At 42.1% G+C, this 22,719-nt stretch overlaps 1 protein-coding gene across 21 annotated transcripts in view; it reads right to left on the bottom strand.

The window, feature by feature from the left end:
• Positions 1–22,719, bottom strand: part of PPFIBP1 (PPFIA binding protein 1) — a 120,358-nt gene that overhangs the window by 41,455 nt on the left and 56,184 nt on the right. For all 21 annotated transcript variants that reach the window (XM_082240083.1, XM_082240087.1, XM_082240089.1 and 18 more), the window contains exons 2-4: positions 10,427–10,510; positions 6,986–7,191; positions 1,612–1,698 (exon numbers count right to left, since the gene is read on the bottom strand). In XM_082240083.1, coding sequence (XP_082096209.1) covers positions 1,612–1,698; positions 6,986–7,191; positions 10,427–10,490 — 357 coding nt within the window. In that variant the 5' untranslated portion in view covers positions 10,491–10,510. The remainder of the gene's footprint in view (positions 1–1,611; positions 1,699–6,985; positions 7,192–10,426; positions 10,511–22,719) is intronic.

Here is a 22,719-nt window from a genome sequence, read left to right as displayed (position 1 = left end):
CAATGCCACCCGCGTCCCTCCTTGTGTTGTTTAGCCAGTAGCTAATCTACAAAAATAACCTATCCTTGTTTGCATTACTGCAAAGTTTATTTATGTTGAGACTCTCAAATATAAACAAGGAGGGACTTCCTTTTGCAGAAGCTATGCTGATTCTTCCTCAGCAAGGCTTTTTCTTCTATGTAGTTAATATTTTTAATTTGAAGAGTCCTTTCTACCAATAGTACTTTCCCCTAATAAAGCAGGTTTCATTTACTAAAGACAGAACAGGGGCACAAAATTTACCACAGCAATTCTTACCATATAACTAAGAACGATTATATTCACCCTTCCAGCAAATTCCTCCATGAGAGTTAAGGGGGAGACAATACTTAATTTACAAATAAATATACCCTGCCACTGGAGGCTCCACTAAGAATACAGTTTGTAAACATTAAATGGACATGGGAACAGCATGCACAGTCATACCGACACATGGAAAATGTGTCATGATGGACTGCATCATTTTTTCCCCATCATCATCATCATCATCATCATCATCATCATCATTATTATTATTATTATTATTATTATTATTTCATTTTATCTTGCCCAGAGAAAGCCAAAGCAGCTTACAAAGAAACAGACAGACAGACAGAAGCCCTATACAGATACATTAAAACAAGAGGAAAAAGAAACACAGTCGTACCTTGGTTTTCTAACAGCTTAGTTCGCTAACATTTTGGCCCCGCAAACCTGGAAGTGATTTTTGCGAACTATTTTTGGAAGCCAAACAGCTGACGGGGCTTCCTGCAGCGAATTAGAAGCCGTGTTTTGGTTTCCGAACATTTTGGAAGTGGAATGAATTCCATTCGACTTCCAAGGTACGACTGTACATTAAAAATATCACACCCACTTTTAAAAGGCTACAGTTAGAGGCCAAGGGCCTGGTTGTAGAGCAAAGTTTTTGCCAGGTGCCTAACGATAAGTAATGAAGGCATCAGACAAGCTTCCCTGGAGTGGCTCCACAAGCGAGGAGCCACCACAGAAAAGACCTGCTTCTGTGTTGTCACTCTCTTGACCTCTCATGGAGGAGGCACACAAAGAAGGCCCTCAGATGACATGAGGAGAGGTCATCCTTTAGGTATTGTGGTTTAAGGCTTTTTAGCTCAAAACCAGCACTTTGAACTGGGCCAGGAAACTAACTGGCAACCAGTGCAGTTGGGCCAGGGTCAGTGTTATATGCTGAAGCCATCTTGCCTGTGAGCAACCTGGCCACCAAATTCTGTACCAGCTGAAGACCCTGAACCATCTTCAGAAGCAGCCCTATGTATAACAGGTTGCAGTGATCTAACCTAGAGATTATCAAAGCATAAACAACAGAAGTGAAGCTCTCCTTAGCAGATAAGGGTGCAGCTGAGAAATGTAGTTTTTTCCCCTCAAGGAAAATTCCCTTTCTTCTTCCTTTCAAGAACATTTTCTCTACACCTTGATCCCTGCACATCTGATACCATTTTAAGGAGGGGAGAATATAAACTTGACTGCGTGAACCCACAGTCAAGAGTGATCAAATTGACATCAAAAGCGCTATTCATCATAGAAACAAAGAAGGAACGAACTTGGAAAAGAACTTACTTGAAGTACAAGCGATTCCTTGTCATTTTCCAAACGTGCAAGCCGCTCTTGATACACATCTCCATTTGTGGAGATATGTCCGTTGGTCTGGAAAACAAAATAAAGGACACACTGATCTGCTGTTAAGACTGTTCCATCAGAACGACTCAAATTATAGAACCAAGTAAAATTCCAGATGAGTGCAACAAATGCTTCAGGATGCAGCACCAATGCTACACACACACACACACACACACACACACACACACACACACTGCATTATTCTATGTGAAAAGGCTGATAATGCCATACCCACAAACATTTCAATAATCTAAAAAGCAACAGAGTGATTATGTCATGTGCCTAAATCATAAACTAAGAGGAAGCTAAATGCTGGATGACACATTTAAAAAAAAAACATAGGCCAAGGCTATCACATGCTTCCCAACAAACTAGAAATAATTAGTGTGAGAATAGCCCTAGACAGTAGAGTTTTTGTATGTTACCTATTCAAATTTATTCTTCCATTGAGCTAAAGATAAGAATATACGATTCCCCCCCCCCCCTTCCCCAGTTTTATCTATCCAGAGAGTGTAAATTGAGATTTGTAGCTGAGCAGGTTCCAGACTGGGTCTCCCTAGTCTGATGAAGAAACATTGCCAAAATTCATAATTAGTTGGGTTGGTACCTGAATCTGTCCAGCTCGTAATGAGTTATTGGGAGATGGGAGTCTAGATTCATGGAAGACCGATAAAAGATACTGTACTGCAAAGGTTACACCCCCATCTTATGCACAGGCTTGGATCAGCTGGAACTGCCTGAGCAGTGTATTATGAAGATAGTCTGCTCACACAAGAGCAGGATCCTACATATGATTCTGAAAATTAAGAAATTTCAGCCTGAATCTTATGAAATTTAACCATTTGTGGTTAAATAATACATTTTCCTTGTTGAACGGGAATGGAATTTTATTCACCATGAAGCACATTTTTATATGTACAAGCAACATCTAAGTGCAAGTGAGGTCATTTCCTAGTTTTTGAGATGCTGAAATAGAATGAGCGAGACTGAGGAGCCCTGAAGCAATAACTATATAATTCAGGACCAGAAGGTTGAAGGGGATCTTGAAAATGAGAAGTGAGAAACTCGCCTCCTATGACCCAAATTCATTTCTTGCACATTCAGCATTTCCAAAAATGGCTGCAAGGCAAAGAAATGCAGCTGAGCAGCAAGACAAAATAAAATAATAATAATAATTTAAAAACTTCTGAAGCAAATCAAATTGATACGAACACACAAAGGCTGCCCGAAGGCATGACCGGGGAAAAATATTGTTAAATTGATAATCATCCTACTGTGTTTTTGCTCTGCAGCTCAATGCTCTACATCTCTTGTTGAAAACGTGTGAAGTTCAATCTAGGTATTTTATTGCTAAACCACACTTAAATTCACGCTAAATTGGATTAAAAGCAAATTTAAGTCCAGGCTGAACTGCTAAACTCCTCAAATTTTATTTCTCCCATTTTTACAATAAAGGACACCTGTGAAAGAAAAAAATAACCAGTGTGTGATCTCCCCTCTCCCATGGCTCCCCTCTCCCATGGCCCTTCCTTTTAAATGGTTTATCAGTATCAACCATGGCATATCAATGCACTCTACATAATTGCATGCATGTTTGCATCCTATAAGCTTGACATCCTAGAGGTTTGAGATTCTGAGCTGCGGTTGCACAGACACCTGTCTTCCAGCAGATGGCATCTTAAGGCTAATGAAAAGCAAATCTATTAAGTATTTGCAAGATTCCACTTTGAAAAAGAACCCTTCATGTTTATTGCCACTCAGGATTTGTTCCACATTTGCAAGGAATCCATATTTCAGTGTAGCAGAACCCAGAACTCCCTTGTCCACTGGCATTAGGCAGGCACCTTGGCTCTACAGTTTTTGGTGCCTGCAATAATTTTGGAACAGAACTAAAGCCGAGGCTGGGAAAGGAAGACGATTCTCAATAACAAGTTGTCCTTACCAAGGGGAAGAGGAGACTGACATGCTCTGCAAAGGACTTGGTTTGCCCTCAGAGGAGCATGAGCTGTAAAAGTAGTTACAGGTCTCACAAATCGTGCAGCAAGCTGTCTTAGTTTAGTCCGGGGGGGGGGGGGATCCAAGCAGCAACAGCAGCGCATTATATTTGGGTGCTTCCAGACTCTTGTTAATTTCAAGTGGGATTCAATCACATGCTGGCACATTCAGGGCTATAGGAGATGGGTCATGTGCAAACAAGCTCACTTCCCCCAAAGACTGCATTTTGCCGTGAGGAAAGTGATGGGGAAATGGCGGTGGAAAGTTTGGGATAACGCTGCAAACCAGTCGGGATGAATGCTCAATAAAAGGTCATCTGGGGAAATGCCCTTTATTAGGGCCAAGCAGAATAGTCACAAAGTAGGGAGCAAGCTTTTTTGCAATCTCTGGAAGTTGTCTTCAGCCTGGATGTTAAATAACTTGAACAGCAAAAGGAAGGAAGAGCAAAATACCTTGCTTGGCCTGCCAAAATGCCCAAGTCTGTTGTTTGTGAGGGTCTTGAAGTGGAAGGGAGGAGGAGTTTTGCAGATATAGTCAGATTAGACCACGCCTGCTGCAATAATCTCCATTCCCAGCAAGGCATACTGGGGCAGAGAAACAATGGCGACTTCCCTTTCAAACTAGAATGTGGTGTATCTAACATTTATCGACGGTGCATTTTTTAAGTGCTTCAGAGAATTTCCACACTTGGTCATCAAGGGGTTGGGGAGGAATATCTCTACTCACTAGGTAACACACACTACTCACTTTTGGCTTTTATTGACTTTAAATTATGCAACATAACTTTTAACCTAGCTTATTTCTAATAAATACTGGAACATCAAACCAGCCCTTCAACAAAACAAAACAAAAAAATCCCACTGTTTTTATTGATCCTAGTTGCATCAGTTTATTGCTCAATCATTAAATGACCACCACTATGTTCAAATAGGCACCAAATAACTAACTACCTTTCATAATTGTGCTAAATGCTTAGAACTGCCTAATCATATATACCATATTTTTCTATGTATAAGACGCCCCCATGTATAAAATGCCCCCTATTTTGGGGGACTCCAAATTAAGAAAACACCCCTCAGCCCTACCCGCGTATAAGACGAGCCCGAATTTTAAACCCTTTTTAAAAAACAAAACAAAAAAACTTCATCTTATACATGGAAAAATACGGTATTTTTGTTGTCGTTGAATTATATTCATATTGTTTCTTTGCCCTCATTTAACACTAACTATGTCACTAGTACTGGGAATGGTCTCATTGTATCTTGCACACTGTTGCTCCATTATGAAACAAACAGGCTCCTCTTCTCAACAAATTTATTCTCCAGCTGCTCTTCTTCTTCAGTTAACTTAATATAAGCTATTTCCCAGATTCTTTTTAAACAAGCTACTATTGTAGGAGGTTCTAGCTTTTTTCCATTTTTGGCAAATGGCCATTCAAGTATCTGTTGGCAGATTCATTGCCATTTCTTGATCTTGGGATACCAGTCTTTTAAGATAGCCAAATAATGCAATTAAATTAATAACTTCTGGCAGTTAACATCCAATTTTGTTGTTATTATTATTATATCCAATGACTATTTTATTATTTCTGTCAAGACTGCATTCCAGTATTCTACCATTTTTGGACCTGTCCGAAGAATATGCTGTGCATGGATTGCCAACGTGTTGCTCGTAGGCACACTTGCACCCTGTGGCTTTCCATGGTACCCACAGAGTTCCATCGACCCCCCTGCCCTTCTTCCATACACTGAAAAAAGCCTTCTTTTTTTACACCGTAAAGATGCCGTTCCCCCATCAAGTTATCACATGAGTAACTTACGCTGTGAGTTATTCACCATATTTCACAAAGACCAGCCTCTTCCAGAAGATGATCCTCCCAACCCAAAATGCCAAGTTTCTTACAAATTAAATCCCACAAAGATTCAGTACAGCACTGCTATGTAAAAACACTGTCATGCTCAACGTGAGCTGGGATCTTAAGGTACAATATAAAATTTAGAGTAATAAGAACAGCCACAAGGCAGATTGAATCAACTGAACCAAGACTGGCGCATGAATTCTTAAAAATACCCAACAGTTTTACCAGGAGTCTGGGCTTTGCTAGGGTTGCCATATTCCAAAGAGCAATAAGAAGACACATTTGTAGGTGGGCCAGGAAAGAGGGGGGAGGAAGAAAAACAGTAGTAATAAGTTTCTGTGCAGGTGTATTGAAATATTTAAATGACATATTGAAAATGAAAATGAAAATGACATACCCTCTAGCATTTTGAGAGAGAAATTCAAGGCACCTCCCAATCCCGTATCTTCATCGCTCACCCCTCCTGCCCTGCCCTCAGTGGCAAAGCTTCATGCTCTGGCACCAGGGGGGGGCGGAGAGCAGGCGGGGGGGCGCACGTCCTGGGGGCGGGGCACCCAGCATGAGTGGGGGGGCAGCCGTGATGGTACCCTGCCGGGATTGTGCTGCGGGACACTCCCCCCGCACTCCTCTTCCTCCGCCACTGCCTCCCCTCTCTTACCTTCCATTTTACTGTGTTTAGCGAGCAGCCATTACACGCATAAAAACAACAACAATCATACTGCTAACAATCGTGGTTTACATTTCTACTCTATTTCTACCCCCTTTATTACACGAATTTATAAAGCCTTGGCAAGAAATCTGGATGTTCTAACAGATATATGCCTCTCTACAACAGACTTGGCCTCCTGCTCACGAGACGCTGTGTCTCCAGACGGAGGCGCTGCCAGGCCCAGCGCGACCCCCGAAAGGTCATGGCAGGCCTGGCAGCCATTGGAAACACCACAAAGCCTGGAGCAGCCCTGGAAGGCTGCACGAGGCCTCGCCACTGCGAGTCCTAGAGCGGCCCTGGTAATAATGGTACAGAAAATAAAAAGCCGGACGTTCTGCAAAATATTAAAAATCAACCCGGATGGTGATTTTACCTTTGCAAAAGAGGACATGTCTGGGAAAATCTGGACATTAGGCAACCCTAGCTTCACACCTTCAAATCAGAAAAATTTGAAAAAGAATGCGGCATTGTTTTTCAAAACAGGGATGAAGACAAAATTAAGTAATATAATGTATTCTGTATCATTGTGAAAGGAACACAGAAAGGAAGCAACCTGACGAAACAGCCTAAGGGAATCAAGCAAAAACGCAGCGTGGCAACGTGGGGCTTTGATATGCATTTAGCAGCACTGCAGTATTTGACAATCATTAAGCAGTGCACATTAAGATCAAACACAGAAGCAGTGCACATATATACCCACATTGTATGACTACATACATTGTATTTGCCAATAATCCATGCAAATGCCTTACCATTTGGCTCTGCAACCATTCCATCAAAATCTCTGCTGTCGAATCTGGGACTTGACACCGCAATCCTTCTTTTTCATCCGCTTCCATCATCTCCAGTAAGCCACGCAAATCCTCCACGAGATGCAGCGCTCGCAGGCTCCCCATGAATGGAGAAGTCGGAGACTGGCAGTCAAATATGCCATTCGAATATTCCAGAGCCTTGGAACCTGGACAGCACAAATATTTAAACACTTGACTACAGCACAAGTAGGGAAACAGATTCAAAATAATGAAAGAACTGCTACAAAAATGGAGGTTAAAAATCAACCCAAATCGGTGATCATATTGCCTGATGAAAGTGGTAGCTTTTGAAAGGTGTGACCAATGTTGTAGTGACATGAAGAAAATATTCAGCTGTTTATTTATGTATTCCTCAACTTTGTATACTACGTTTCTTCCAAGGTCTTAAGGAAGAATATAGGTTATCCCATTTCCCCCCCCCCCTCCTTACCCTTTATGAGCTGGGTTGAGGGAATGTAACTCGCTCAAAAGTTACCTTGAGCACTTCATGGCTTCGTCAGGATTTAAACCCAGGTTTTTCAGGTATCTCTGCTGCAATACATGAGCTCTGTGTCCTGTGTACTACCATTGATTTATACAAGCTTGCAGTTTTGAATAGTTGTACATTAAACCCTACAAACCAGATTATGTGGGTGACATTTACAGTGTACAAATGAATTATGACAGTTAGTTTACTGCATAGCAGTGTAGACAGGTCTGCCTAAACCTGAAGACACCTTGTAAAGTGTTATGAAAATTGCTCTTATGCTATATATCCAATCCAGGCCTCTGGTCTTGCTGCTTGCAGGGCAGCCTTTGCAACATATATGGTTTAATTAATGCCTCAATACCAGCCATTAACTGAGCTTTAACACTACAGTCACACAGAAGACATCAGCTGTGACCTCAACAATTCTGAAGAACAGAATTTTTGAGGCATCACAGTATGTTGCGTGGATGCAAGGGGATCCTTTAACTATTAGTGCTAGGGGAGAGAAGACAACGGAAAGCTGTGAACTGTGCTTTAGGCAGCAAAGGCTACAGCTTTTGCAAGGAGAGAAGTTTCAGCATCTGTGCTCCGAAGTCTGATGCCCAGGAAGCAAGAGAAGAGAGCAAGCCCAGGTGGCTGCACATGGAACCATTTCTGCGTGAAGGCCGCCTTTAAATTGCCACAGGCCTCTTTGCAGCAAGCTGTTTGTGTGGACCAGAGACCTCTAAAAGCACAGGCTTCTGCACTCATTTTTTGGTGCCAGTTGAAAACCCATCTCTTCCCTCCAACCAGGATTAACACAGTAAAACGGGTTAAGCATTTCAAATTTGAAATGAATTTACTCTTTAATTGGCTGGTTTTGCCTAGTTTTTCATTTGAATGTGCCCTAATCCATAACTGCTTACAATGAAAGGGAAGATATAAATCTTACAAATAGAGTATTTATCTTTCTATCATATTTATATCCTGCCCTGAGTAACTTTCATGGGGCATCTGTTCGGAAAGTGAGGCTGAAAGATATAATGAAGATCCAAGGTCACACAATGACTTCCATGACCGAGTGGGAATCTGGACCAAGGTCTCTTCTGTCCGAGTTCAGGCCATCTACTTCACTAGCATAATTCAGGTGACCAGCTAAAGGAGGTGTTGAGCTTCTTTTGTAAGTTCACTGAGCTGTCTTTTGACGATCCTCTGCTCTGGCTCCTCACCATATTAACCCGTGTATAAAACGACCCCCCAATTTATCACTAAATTTTTACAAAGGAAAAAGGTTGTCTTATACATGGCAAAATACGGTATTTAGAGGAAGAGCACAGGTTATTCTTTCTCATTTTGTGGATTTTATTTATTGCAACATCTCATAAGGTGCTATATTATGCAAGGTGCATCCACCTTGCTGGTTCAGGCCTCGGTCCAACGGGGTCCAGAAAAACAAGAGCCAGGGGCCTCTGGGAAGCTCACAAGGAGTGCATGATAGAAACATACCTTCCCTGTTCTCTCTCACACCTGCAGTTCAGGGGTAATAATAGTAAATAATAATAACAATTTGTTCCTGAACACAGAAGCTCTGTTTTACTATCAAGGCTGATAGGATTAAACAAATACCGTTATTTTTCCATGTATAAGACTATGGTTTTTTCCTTAAAAAATAATCTCAAAAATTAGGAGGCATCTTATACTATAGGCCATCTCCCCCGTTTTCTTAAATCTGAGTCCCCAAAAATAGGGGGCGTCTTATACATGGGTGTGTCTTATAGATGGAAAAATACAGTAATAAAGCCACATAAGTTTGAGTATTGATATTTGAGTTTGAGTATTGATTTTTCAAGTACTTCACTGACAAAATGTGGTCCTTTTTCTACACCATAGTGTTGATAATTTTATTCGTATTCCTTTAAATGCCTTATCAAGGTCAGTCTGGAGACAATAACCTTTAAGGAAACGCAAATGCAATTGTAATGTGCTATATTCACATCTGTTGGACACATGTATTTATGATGCAAATCCTTAGAAAATCTATATGACTGAAGTGAGATGGACGGGAGGAAATAATATGCTATTATCCATTTCAGAAAGCATTTTGCAAGGGAAATAACATCACTAATCTGGAAACTCGGCACCTTCATGTCTTCTGCACCCACTCAGAATACTTTTCTAGTTTAAACAGCTGTTTGCACAGCTTGGCTTGGCATGAAATCAAACCCAAATGCTAGTGTGCCTGGCCGGAAGATCCCTTCCCCTGGGGATATATTTCAGAATTGAGTAAGAGAGACAGTGCAGTTGAGACCTAGTTCTCACAAATAGCTGATGAGGTGATCCAACTGTTATTGGGCTGTGCTAATTCAGATGGGGGGAGGAATGTGGACCATCGATGGGAACATGCTACATCAGTCACAAAACCCTGGTACATAAAGGTAATGCAGGCCTACCCTTCTTATATGCTGATTTGTTATGAGTAGGGAATGTTTATCTCCATGAAAAAGCTGTTCAACGGTGCAATTCCCCCACCTGCCATCTCTGCCATTGTCCAGGCACAATTTTACCACCTCATCCCCTTTTTTGTGCTAACATAATCCAGGTTGCTCCTCGTGGCCCTTCTTCTCCCTTTGATAACCTCCAACACGCACAACACTTTAACCTATATTTGGGGAAAGCATTCCTCCCTCAAATGAACAGTAGGAGCCACATCACCTGACAGCTTGGAAAAACAGATGGTGAGGGCGAAGCAGAGAGCTTCAAGCAAGTTAATGGTTTGGTTTGAATGAATCTGCAAAGAGAAAAGAAGTTTTGGTTTGATTCTCTGAAGAGAGAAATTCACCATGCTCAGTGGCTTCCTACTCCAGAACACATCCCCTCCAGGAGCAAAAGGGCAATCAAGCAGATCAAAAGAAAACATTGGGTTAATGTTCTACCTGCAATAATGCCATCCATCTGTTCCAAAGCAGCAGCCAGCATCTCACTTGCATCACTCATCATTTTCTGGATTCTGCAAATACCTGAAGTAATGAAGCGACAATGTTAAACATGTTTTTCAACCCTTCAGAAGCCACAACTAAATTAAGCAATCTGCAAACGATCATAGAATCAGAGTTGGAATGGACCCCAAGGGTCATCTAGTCCAACTCCTTACTTCACTTCAGCATTTGCAGAACAGGATTTTGTTCCCAACCATGTCCACAGGTGCATGTCACCCAGACCTGCTTTAGGCAAGGTTGGGTTGCTTGGGAACCTAGCATTTGTGTGGGGAGAGAGATTGCATTCCTGCAGAATGCCTATTTCCAACAGCATGCACAGTTATAGCCTGTCTGGTTTGGAGAACATCTGTTCCCTTCAAAAGCTGGCAGATGAAAAGTTAGCTCACAGGAGAACTGAGGTCTTAACAAACCCTCAAAAACCACATGTTTTGCAGTTGTGTCCTGCTAGCTACAATGGGATTTATAAAGACAACAACAAGGTTTATAGCTTCAGCTCATAACCAGCTGCAAAAATTGCAAGAAAAATGTTGTAAAACTGAACCAGCACACACAAGTTGCGATTCAGGCAGCACACCAGGGGCATGTGGAGGGCCACCAAGTGCTGCCTCCCTGGGACTGCAAAATCAGAGAAACTGTCAAATACTTGGTAAACCAAAGAAAATGGCTGGATGGCTTCATGTGGACTGCTGGTCACCAGTTGCACAGGCGCTACACAACAGAGGCCCCCAATGTTCTCCCCAAGAGCTGTTCTCATTATGTTTTTGGGTTTTATGCAAGATACCACACATTTGCCAGCCACAAGCTTGGAGCTGACAGGTTGTAAAATGTAAGCCGTTTATTTCTGTTAGTGGCTTTTGCTAATCATGCAGAACCATTTTTCTTCTTTAAAAATACATAGGTTGCCACAAACTACCACAACATGATGTGATAAACACTTTTTTTAAAAAAGAAGAATATGCTTTTATTGTTTTATTACTTGTTGTTAGCCATTCTAGGCTCCCTTGAGAAGAAGGGAAAGATATAAATTTAATAAATAAAACAAGAGAGTTTGGAGCCTGCTGTTTGCCGACCAATCAGGGTCTTGTTGCTGGCCTCCATATATGAGCTGAAACATACATTAGTAGAAAGGCAAGTAGTACAGCTTTTTGCTTGTGGCCACTTCAAACGAGAATCAAACAGTGAAATGTCCTCCTACAAATCATACAAAACTAGCATGTTACGGAAAGGGCTAGTGCAGGTTTGGCGGAGGGGCTTGGCGTCATTTTTTTCTTTGAAGGTTTACTTTAAATTGCTCCCCCATAAGAAAACAATCAAATCTCCCGCCTAAGTGAAATACTAGCATCCAACAACAGATGCACAAGCCATTTCATGTAATGTATTTTGGCTCTTCAACATTCTTCTATTCTATATGCCCCCTGCACATCCTTATTTTCCACATCCCTAAGAGCACATCACAATCCAGCCTCTTCCATTCACACCCTCATCCTTGCCCGCTTCTCATCTGCCATGTGCCAGACTCCAGACACCTACGTATTATGAGTGGTGGAAAATATGGTCCTGAATGGGCACTATGTTCAATAGACTACATCAGTGCTGGCACAGACAAAGACACAAAAGAAGATTTAAGCAGCAGCTCCACCATTGCTTGCAAGGCCACTCAAACACACAGAAGCCTAACAGACCAGAGGCAGCAATCAGAAAGTGCCATGCTAAAGTTCAACTCTCTCGCAGCTTCATTCATAAAGCTTAAATGGAGGATTAACCCTCCCCCTTGTATTTGAAGCCACTGAACGCTGCTTAATCCCTCAGTTTACATTCTCACTTTTTAGAATTTATTCTAACACCTTGTGAAGTGCAGCAAGAAGCAGACATCCCAGTTGCCAAGGAGACAGGGGCGGGATCAAGCCAGCATCTGTGCAAATGACAATGCCATTTCACAAACTGTGTTTGCTGGCACCTCTAAACAAAATTGATGCCTAGATGGGGGGCATCAATTTAATAATTTAGGGTTGATTTTGTGAGTTTAGCCAGCTGTAAATTCATATGGTATACAGTTGCAATCGGAATTATTCAAAATTTGCAGACTTTCAGCTGTTTGCAATGAGCAAATCAAACAAAAGCAATTGAAATTGCTCAAAACAACAAATGCTTCATTTCCCCAAATTCAGCTGAAAATACAACTTATACTGGCTTCTCCTGTCTCACTATTATTCAACCCCCTGACTAGAATCTGTAACAACAGCACAAATACAACAGGTTTTTTCTCAAACACACCTGATGTAACCAATCAAGGGCTTAATTAGTTGCACCAGGTGTGCTTCAGCTGCCACACACGAAATACCTGAACTGACTAGGGGTTTGCTGAGTGTCAAATTTGGCTGCATGGTAGAAATATAGGTAGGTCAAGAGAATGGTCCAAGAAGGTAAGAGAAGAGATTATTGCCCTTCACAAACAAGGCGCAGGATACAACAAGATAACAAAGGCACTGAATGTTGGAAGCATATTTTGCAAGTTCAAAGTTACACTACCTGGACGGGGCAGAAAAAAGAAGCTATCTGAGGCAGCAACCAGATTTCTGAGAGGGCAGGCTGGGGGGAAACCCTCAAGTGACTGCAAAAGAGCTGCAGCAAGACATGGTGGCCGTAGGCACTGAGGTTTCAGTGAACACAGTAAAGCACAAACTAAAACACATATGCTTTCCATGCCAGAACTCCAAGACGTACACCAGTAGTGACCCAAAATCACAAGAAAAGTCAACTCCAATATACTCAAAATCATATAAATAAGCTGCAGAGTTTGGGGATTCTGTTCTGTGGAGCAACGAAACAAAATTGGAACTTTTCTGCTCCTTGGATCAGTGCTATGTCTGCAGGAAGAAGAATGCTACGTACTCTGAAGAGAACACTCTGCCTACAGTGAAGCATGGTGGTGGCTTGGTGATGCTCTGGGGCTGCTTTGCATCCTCCGGCACTGGAAACTTGCAGCGTGTGGAAGGCAGGCTGGATTCATTGAAGTATCAGGAAATCCTAGGAGGATTGTGAAGAAGCTGACGCTTCGGTGTCACTGGACAATGATCCCAAGCATACCTCAAATTCCACCAAGGTCTGGTTGCAGAAATAGTCCTGGAAGGTTCTACAGTGGCCATCACAGTCACCTGACTTGAACTCCACAGAAAATCTCTGGTGCGAGGAATGGGCTCAGATTCCTCAGGAATGCTGCTGGAAGCTACTATCAGGCTATGGATCTCGTTTACAGCACGTCATAGCAGCCTTTGCTCTACTAAATACTAAAGATGCTTGCCACGGAGAGGCTGAATAATAGTGAGACTGGACAAGCCAGTATAAGTTGCAGTTTCAGCTGAATTTGGGGAAACCACCTGAAGCACCTGTTGTGTTGAGCTATTTCATTATTACTATTCTAATTCTTTTCAAAATTTCAAAAAAAATAAATCTTTTTTAAAAACACACACACATACAGTGGTACCTCGGGTTAAGAACTTAATTCGTTCTGGAGGTCCATTCTTAACCTGAAACTGTTCTTAACCTGAAGCACCACTTTAGCTAATGGGGCCTCCTGCTACTGCCACGCCGCAATTTCTGCTCTCATCCTGAAGCAAAGTTCTTAACCCGAGGTACTATTTCTGGGTTAGCGGAGTCTGTAACCTGAAGCGTATGTAACCCGAGGTACCACTGTATACATATACACACAGACATATACACTTATTTTAGAAAAACCATATTCATATCAATACCTTTATGAGGTTCCCTGAACCCCAGGACTTCCTCCCACCCCTCCCCCGGCTTCCAGAATTCTTCCCCTTTTAACTGCCTCTAATTACTTTATCTAACTTTGTTATACTCTATTGTTATCCTTTGTTAATTTAAATTACAAGCATTATGTGAATCCTGCTAATGTTTTTAAACTCTCATAGTGTTCTTTAATGTATTCAATAAAGTTATACCATTTTTTTTCAGTTCGTTGTAAATCATTTCCCAGAAGGGCTCAGCTATTTTACATGTCCACCACATATGGTGGAATGTATCCTCCTTAACTTTACACTTCCAACATATGTTGGTTCTGTTCTTATACATTTTTGCAAGTCTTGTAGGAGTCAGATACCATCTATACATCATTTTCATGTTTTCTTTTAATGGACAGCAAACAGTAAATTTTGATCTTTATTCCTTAACTTTTCCCATGAGGTAATTTGTATGTTATGTCCCACATCTTTTGCCCAATGAATTATTACAGATTTACTTCTTCATCTTTTGTTTCCCACTCTAGCACCAATTTATATATTTTTGACAGAATTTTTTCATTATTTTCCAGCACTTCTCTTTGCAATCTTGAAAATTCTTTACCAAAACCAGTTCCTTTATCCAGCCTAAAAATATCATTTAACTGATAATATTGTTTTGGGCTATTTCAATTGCTTTTGTTTGATTTTCTCACTGCAAACAGCTGAAAGTCTGTAAATTTTGAATATAAACCTGATTTGCAATGGAGCTTGACTAATTTTAGTTGCAACTGTCATCGTTTGTAACACTTAGTGAATGGAATACTGGGCCAGCAAGATATAGATGCCTCTGAAGATTAGTTGTCTGGGGTCTGAAATACTGGGGGTTGGAGAGAGAGAAAAGTGTCTTCTCCACTCCCTGTGAAATGTTCCAGGTACAGAATTTTGGTAGCTTCATTTTTTTATGGAACAGGAGATACAATTCTATACTTTGCTGTACAGGGCACTGGAAAACTTATATAGCTGAGATACCGTAAATTACTAAGGATTATGCCTGGTACATATTAGCCTTGGTGACGGAACATTTACTGTAAATACAGATACAGCATAAAGCTAAAGCAGAAGGTTCAGGCTGGGAGAAATATCTGGCACGTCCTCGCTTCCACTTCCTTAATGAAGGTCAACCCCATAAAACTAACGGAAGCTAGCCATCAAAGTGTTATGTGTCATCTACAGCCCAGGTTGCCTGAGCCTTATAGATCCAACTCCAGTTGCATCAGCAAAAACAGTGTCCTCTCCCTGTCAAAGTGCTTTACATTTATCCTCACCATAACTCTGCAAGAAAGGTCATCCTTTTTTCTGCTTTACAGACAGGCAACAGGAGGTAGCAATTTTAATAATATATTTTTAAAATTATATCCCGCCCATCTGGCTCGGTTTCCCCAGCCACTCTGGGTGGCTTACAGCATATATAAAAACACAGCAAAACATCAAACATTGAAAAAACAAAATATCCTATACAAGCAACAAACAAACCAAGAAATCAATAGAAACAAACAACAACAATAACAATAAAGAGCTAGCAGTTATTTTAATTTGGGTATAACTGTAAACCCCAACTAAACATTTAACCAACACCAACCTGACAAAAACTAAGCAGAGCAACCAAAATTAGAACTGTTTAAAACATTTTAGCCCGTTGCCCGAAGTCAAGAGTGGTTCCAGCAATGTCCCTCCAGCCTCCCAGGAGCCTTTTAGCTGTTCAGGGTGAGTCTGCGCTCTGCCTCTAAGCCAGATGCAAAGGGGCCTTGCAGCAGAGCGGTCTTCCTTCCAGCACCCAGGTAGATAGATAGATACTGCAGCTTATTCCCAGGGCTGTTTCTCACTTTTATGGACTGGGAACTGGCATGTCTTCTGTTACCAATACAGTGGTACCTCGGGTTACAGACGCTTCAGGTTACAGATGCTTCAGGTTACAGACTCCGCTAACCCAGAAATAGTACCTCGGGTTAAGAACTTTGCTTCAGGATGAGAACAGAAATTGTGCAGCGGCAGCAGGAGGCCCCATTAGCTAAAGTGGTCTTCAGAACAGTTTCAGGTTAAAAACGGACCTCCAGAACAAATTAAGTTCTTAACTCGAGGTACCACTGTACTAGGATAAATCAGTAGCAGCCCTGAGGCTGAGAGTGGCTGTGGTTGTCATATTTCTGTACTCTGGAACCTTCTAGAAAGGTTGAACTGGAATCTTCTAATGGAGAAGAGGGAACACCATACAAGCAGAGTAATATCAAGGGACTTTTCACAGCATTGAAGCTTGGTCCAATTCATTTTTTTCTTGATCTCTTCTCTGCTTATTTCCAATGTGATGTCTTCTGCATTTCGACCTCTCGCTGCCATGCTGTGGTTTGCCTTTTCAACCCAAGGGATTTTCTTGGGCGCTTGCATTTTGTCTGCAACGCCATTCAACAGTTGTTTATCACACATCTCATCTGTATCTCCAGACACAAATAGTGCAGGAGACTTAATGGACAATAAATCTTTATCCCGAAGTTTAGAGTGAAACTTTGGCCAATGCAGCGGATAAAACCTTGAATGAAGCTGTCATTATCTTGTTCTGCTTGATGTATCACGGAGGCAACAGCACACAAGCCACTTGAACAGCCTCCAAGAAAAATGCCAGAAAGTATGTAGTTGCCTGATGATCTTAAATATTCCACAACACCTTTATATGCTTTAGATCAGGGGTAGGCAACCTAAGACCCTGGGGCCGGATGCGGCCCAATCACCTTCTCAATCCGGCCTGCAGACGGTCTGGGAATCAGTGTGTTTTTACATGAATAGAATGTGTCCTTTTATTTAAAATGCATCTCTGGATTATTTGTGGGGCATAGGTTCATTATTTTTTTCCAAAATGTAGTCCGGCCTACCACATGGTCTGAGGGACAGTGGATCGGCACACAGCTGGAAAAGGTTGCTGACCCCTGCTTTAGTTCTATAGATGATATTGAAGCTTTTGCAGGTAAATCGCAGACACAGAAATCTATGAGAGGCCGGGTAGTTTGCCAAAGATACAAGGTTGAGAGAAATTCATATCACCAGATGCTCCGTGAGTGAGAATCACAGCATTCAGCAGCTTCTTCTCGGGGATGGAGAAAACGGAGTCTAGATATTTGCTTCCAAATGGCATTTTCAACATTGGTGTCTTTTTTCCCTTTTCTCTTTTTTGTTCTTTTATATATGTGTGTGCTTATCTGAAAAATATATGTATGTATGTATTTGTATGTATTTTGCTTGTATTTTGTAATAATTATGTTAAATAATTTTTTTTAAATTTTTAAAAAAATTGGTGTCTTAAGAGTCACCCATTTTCCTGTTACAATCTGGCAAGTTCGTGTCTCAGAACTCTTAGCTACAAATCAGTTTAGCTTAAGCTGCCCAATACAGTCCAAAAATTTTACTTGGATCTGCCATGTTTTGGTTCAATGCTGTATACCAGAGATGACTGACATGTTTGTCTTGTTCCCATCCCCACATTGTTGAACTATAACATCTTCCATCCCTGAGCATCGGCCATGCTGGGCCAAGACTAGCAGGAGTGGTCATCCAACAACATCTGGACAGAGACAGCTTAGCTACACCTGCTCTACAAAGTACTGTACCTGGACCTGTTTGGAGAGCCCTGCTGGTATGGGCCTTGGAACATAACCTTCTCTCACTTGCTCTCTCCCCAACTCTCCTCCCAGCAGCAATTGGGAAAGAACCCACATCAGATAAGTCCCCTCCAGGCATTTCCAAATGAAAAGTGTTCCTTGTGTAGAAGGTGGTACTGGGAATTTAGTACCAAATTCTGCATGATTCACTTCTGATACAAAAAACAAGGGAACTTGGCCACTTGGAAGCAAAATGATGGTCTAAACTGAAGTCATTTGCTTTTGTGAATACACAGGTAAAATCTTAACATTATGGGTTATTGTTATTTTATTTCAGGCAGCTAGGCAGCTACATGTACAGAGAGTATGCAGTCACAAGCTTTAAAAACTAGTTAATCGAAAGATGCCCCATCAATCTGTCTAAAGGAAAGCAGGCTTGAGCATGAACAGTAACCTCTGATTGACAGAGGAGAAAGTTCCTTGCACTTAAAAGCAATGACATACGCCTCTTTCAGTAACCTACTTTCTGAAGTTAGGGAAGCTAAATCTTGAAAAGCAAACAGTAATCTACATGAATGAACTGCACAGGCTAAAAAAAGAGCAGCCAGATCAAAGAGTTGCAAAATTCCACAAGCAGCAGCTTCTTGAGGCATGAAGGCCACATTTGCAATCTCCCTGAAACTGGCATAATAGACCCCTTCGCTCTCTGATCCCATGTGAACAATAAAGAGCCATCATTTCAGGGACCAAAAATAGACAGATGTTAGATACAGACTCATTCATTCAACACAGCTGTTAACAGTTTGATTTCAAAATCTGTCTATCCCTACAAGAGGAACCAGTAAGGTTCAAAACACACCAGGAATTGCCTGCTGATGCTTACATAAAAGTAGACATGTACTATGCGGGGTTTCCATTATTTAATTGGGTTGCAGCACATCCCATTGCAAAACTTCAGAACAGGTAACAATATACTAATGGTTCTGGTCTCTCCTGGACTATTGGCCACCAGTAGCTTGAATTAAAATGCCTTCTATCACTTCCAGAAGACCACTCCACCAGGCTCGAGTTTCGGCTAATCTGCAGGGAAAGAAATTATTCCTAGTCTGCATTAAAGGGTGTGGCGGAACAAAGGAGTAAAAGTGGTCCCTTGTACATCTTAGACCCGAGCTATTCAGGGTTTCATAGGCCACCACTAATACCTTTCCTTCTTTATACAATTCGAGTTCAACACAGACCACAGGACTCACATCCAATAAGAAGTTAAACTGATAAAAATAATAATTTATTATTTCTACCCCGTCCATCTGACTGGGTTGCCCAAGCCACTCTAGGCAGCTTTCATCATATATAAAAACACAGTAAAACATCAAACCTTAAAAAGCTTCCCTATATAGGACTGCCTTAAGGTGTTTCTAAATGTTATATAATTACTCATATCCTTCACATCTGATGGGATGGCATTCCACAGGGCGGGCGCCACTACCAAGAAGGCCCTCTGAGACTTCCTGCATGGTGGGCAGGAGTCAGATGTTACAGTATGTTCGGGTCCAGTGCCAAAACCAATACTACTCATTCTGTAACCAATAAAAGTTGTGGCCTTTTCCTAAAATACTGGTGTCCACGTGTTTTATTCATCAAAGGAGGGGGTACGGGGCCTTGACACACAATTACTCATCTCCTTAACATCAGATGGGAGCGCATTCCACAGGGCGGGTGCCACTACCAAGAAGGCCCTCTGCCTGGTTCCCTGTAGCTTCACTTCTCGCAGTGTGGAACCTGCCAGAAGTTCCTCAGTGCTGGATCTTAGTGTCCAGGTGGAGACGCTTCTTCAGGTATACAGGACCAAGGCCATTTAGGGCTTTAAAGATCAGCACCAACACTTTAAATTGTGCCCGGAAACATACTGGGAGCCAATGTAGGTCTTTCAAGACCGGTGTTATGTGGTCTCGGTGGCCACTCCCAGTCACCAAACTAGCTGTCACATTCTGGATTAATTGCAGTTTCCTAGTCACCTTCAAAGGTAGCCCCACGTAGAGTGCATGCAGTAGTCCAGGCAGGAGATAACCAGAGCATGCACCACTCTGGCAAGACAGTCCACGGGCAGGTAGGGTCTCAGCCTGAGTACCAGGTGGAGCTGGTAGACAGCTGCCCTGGAAACAGAATTGACTTGCACCTCCATAGACAGCTGTGAGTCCAAAAAGACTCCTAGGCTGCGTACCTGGTCTTTCAGGGGCACAGTTACCCTATTCAGGACCACAGAGTCCCTCACACCTGCCCGTGGACTGTCCCCCAGCAACAATACTTCTGGCTTGTTGGATTCAACTTCAATCCACCACTCATCCTCCAACTGCCTCCAGGCACTCACACATGACCTTCACTGCCTTCACTGGATCCGGTTTAAAAGAGAGGTAGAGCTGGGTATCATCCGCATACTGATGAACACCCAGTCCAAACTCCCTGATGATCTCTCCCAGTGGCTTCATACAGATGTTAAAAAGCATGGGAGAGAGGATGGAGCCCTGAGGCACCCCACAAGTGAGAGCCCACTCATCCCCCAACACCACTTTCTGGACATGGCCCAGGAGGAAGGAGCAGAACCACTGTATAACAATGCCCCCAGCTCCCAGCCCCCCATGACGGTCCAGAAGGATACCATGATTATGGTTTGGTTCATAATCCTTCCTCCTAGTGAGGTGTATAAGCTGCCATCTACTGTCATCTATTTCAGTTTTTCTGTAAACTTTATTCAGAATTTAAAGAATCTTTATGCTGCTCTTCAATTAAAATATTTTCAGGCCATTTCAGATGAGCAGCCCCCAAAAACTTTGCCTCTCATTGGCACAAGAACTACTGATGCTAGGAAAAGCCTTCTTCTTTAGTTCTGGCATGGTTCGTGTTCCAGATATGTCCAAATTGTGATTCATGCTGAGATGCAAGGGGCATCCTCCTCAGAGTGAGGATAAATATGTTGGTATTGGGAGCTACTGGATGATTCAGCCAAAAGCATAATTCAGACACTGAGTCTAAACTGGAAAAAGGCACAGCCAGAGCAGTATATCAAGCAGAGGCACAACAGCCAGACAAGGGAGCCTTTCATCATTTAATTCATTTGTTTTTCACAGAACACTAGCATATATCCTGGAGGTGCAGTTTGGAAATGACAGACCTTTTTAAATTTGGAATGAGCAGCACAGTATAAAAAGAATCAGAGTATGCTTTAGTACCAGCTTGCATCCAGGAATTCCATGCTCTGCACAGCAAACTGGGAAAGAATGCAACCCCCTCAATGCATTTTTTAAAAAGGCAGATTAGAGTAGGGGCTGGAACAGCCAGGTACAGAGTCCTGGGAAAAACATTTCTCCCACATTAGTCAGTGCTTTGAAACAACACAATAAGAAACAACAGACTACCGGGGGGGGGGGGAGAGAGAGAGAGAGTTCACATACGACTCAAATGCACTCTATGGTACAAGATGGTATAAAACAGTTTCAAAAGGGGGAAACACATTTGCGACAACTCAGAACAGATGCTTTTTAACAAGTGGAAACCTGTTCAGTAAAAATGATGTAATGATAGTATCCCTCAAATCCATTTAATATGCGCACACTGTGAACAGACATGTTCTTGCACTAACAGGGCAAATAAAGTGAGCAGGTTGTGGGGAGTCAGATTTTTTCATCAGCGGTAGAGAAGATTTAAAGGGGGGGACACATAGGTACAAGTACACACATAAACAGGAAAAGAAATCCTTCAGCACAAAAAATGTCCCAACATCAGTAAAGAGAATCAATAAGGACTTTGCCACAGTTCATATGCATTTTTCAAATTGCATTGAAGGACCATTTCAAACAGACATTCACTCTTACTTTCCCAAAACAACACAGACAAATAATCCATGCCAATTCCTGCACTCACCACTGAACACCTTGTTTGGCTTAACAATTCGTCAAGGCTAGACAGCAAAAGCCAATTTCAAGCCAAAGTAAATTTCCATTATCAGTCAAGAACTACTTTATCAGCTATTGACATTCCAGTTGTGTTGCATACCTATACATGTGGCCATTTCTTAAAGCTGGCAGAGAGAAGCTTCATTTCTAAAGGATAAATCAAAACCCTTCTTGGCTAAATGAGCTGTATGGATGTACTCTGAAACAAATATTTATGAAGAAAAAGAACAAAATTCCTGCAACAAACAGCATTGCTTTACACACATAGGATGGAAATATTTCCCTACACAAAGATTACAGCAGTCTGCTTAGAGCTGTGCCTCAAATATGGACTTTAGAACGCAATCAGAAAGGTTTAAACAAATTGTATAGTTTGTCGCTGTGCTGTAGAGGGAAGTGTGGGGCAGAAGAGCCCATCCAGGAGAAGGAAAACTCTGTTTCTAGACATAAATCTGGAGTGCAATCCCAAAGACTGTTGGATGGAACCTTGTACGCCGCCTTCCAGCAACTCCTGCAGCCAAGCGGGTGCCAAACGTCTGCTTTCCTTTGGACCACGTCAGCAAGGCTGGGAGGGGACTCTTGTCATCTGGGCAGCCCAAGACCTCCAGGAACTGCTGCTAACACAGCGATTAGAATCATAGAGTTGGAAGAGACCACAAGGGCCATCGAGTCCAACCCCCTGCCAAGCAGGAGACACTTCACCCCCAGAGGCACACTCCACTGTCTCTCAATACAGATGGATGCCAACAATAGACTACCCTGTTTCACCACATCTGTGCCATCCACCGAGCCACCACTCGTTCTTCTTTGCTACACAGCCCCTGCATTCTAGTTAAGGGTGGAAAGAAGGGAGAATTGTGCCAGAAAGGAGATAATTCTGGACAAGGCTCCCC

Source organism: Podarcis vaucheri, assembly GCF_965113315.1.
Source record: "Podarcis vaucheri genome assembly, chromosome: 10".
Classification (NCBI taxonomy): domain Eukaryota; kingdom Metazoa; phylum Chordata; class Lepidosauria; order Squamata; family Lacertidae; genus Podarcis; species Podarcis vaucheri.
The sequence above is the reverse complement of the archived record's forward strand: the minus strand, read 5'-3'. Positions and strand labels throughout refer to the sequence as shown.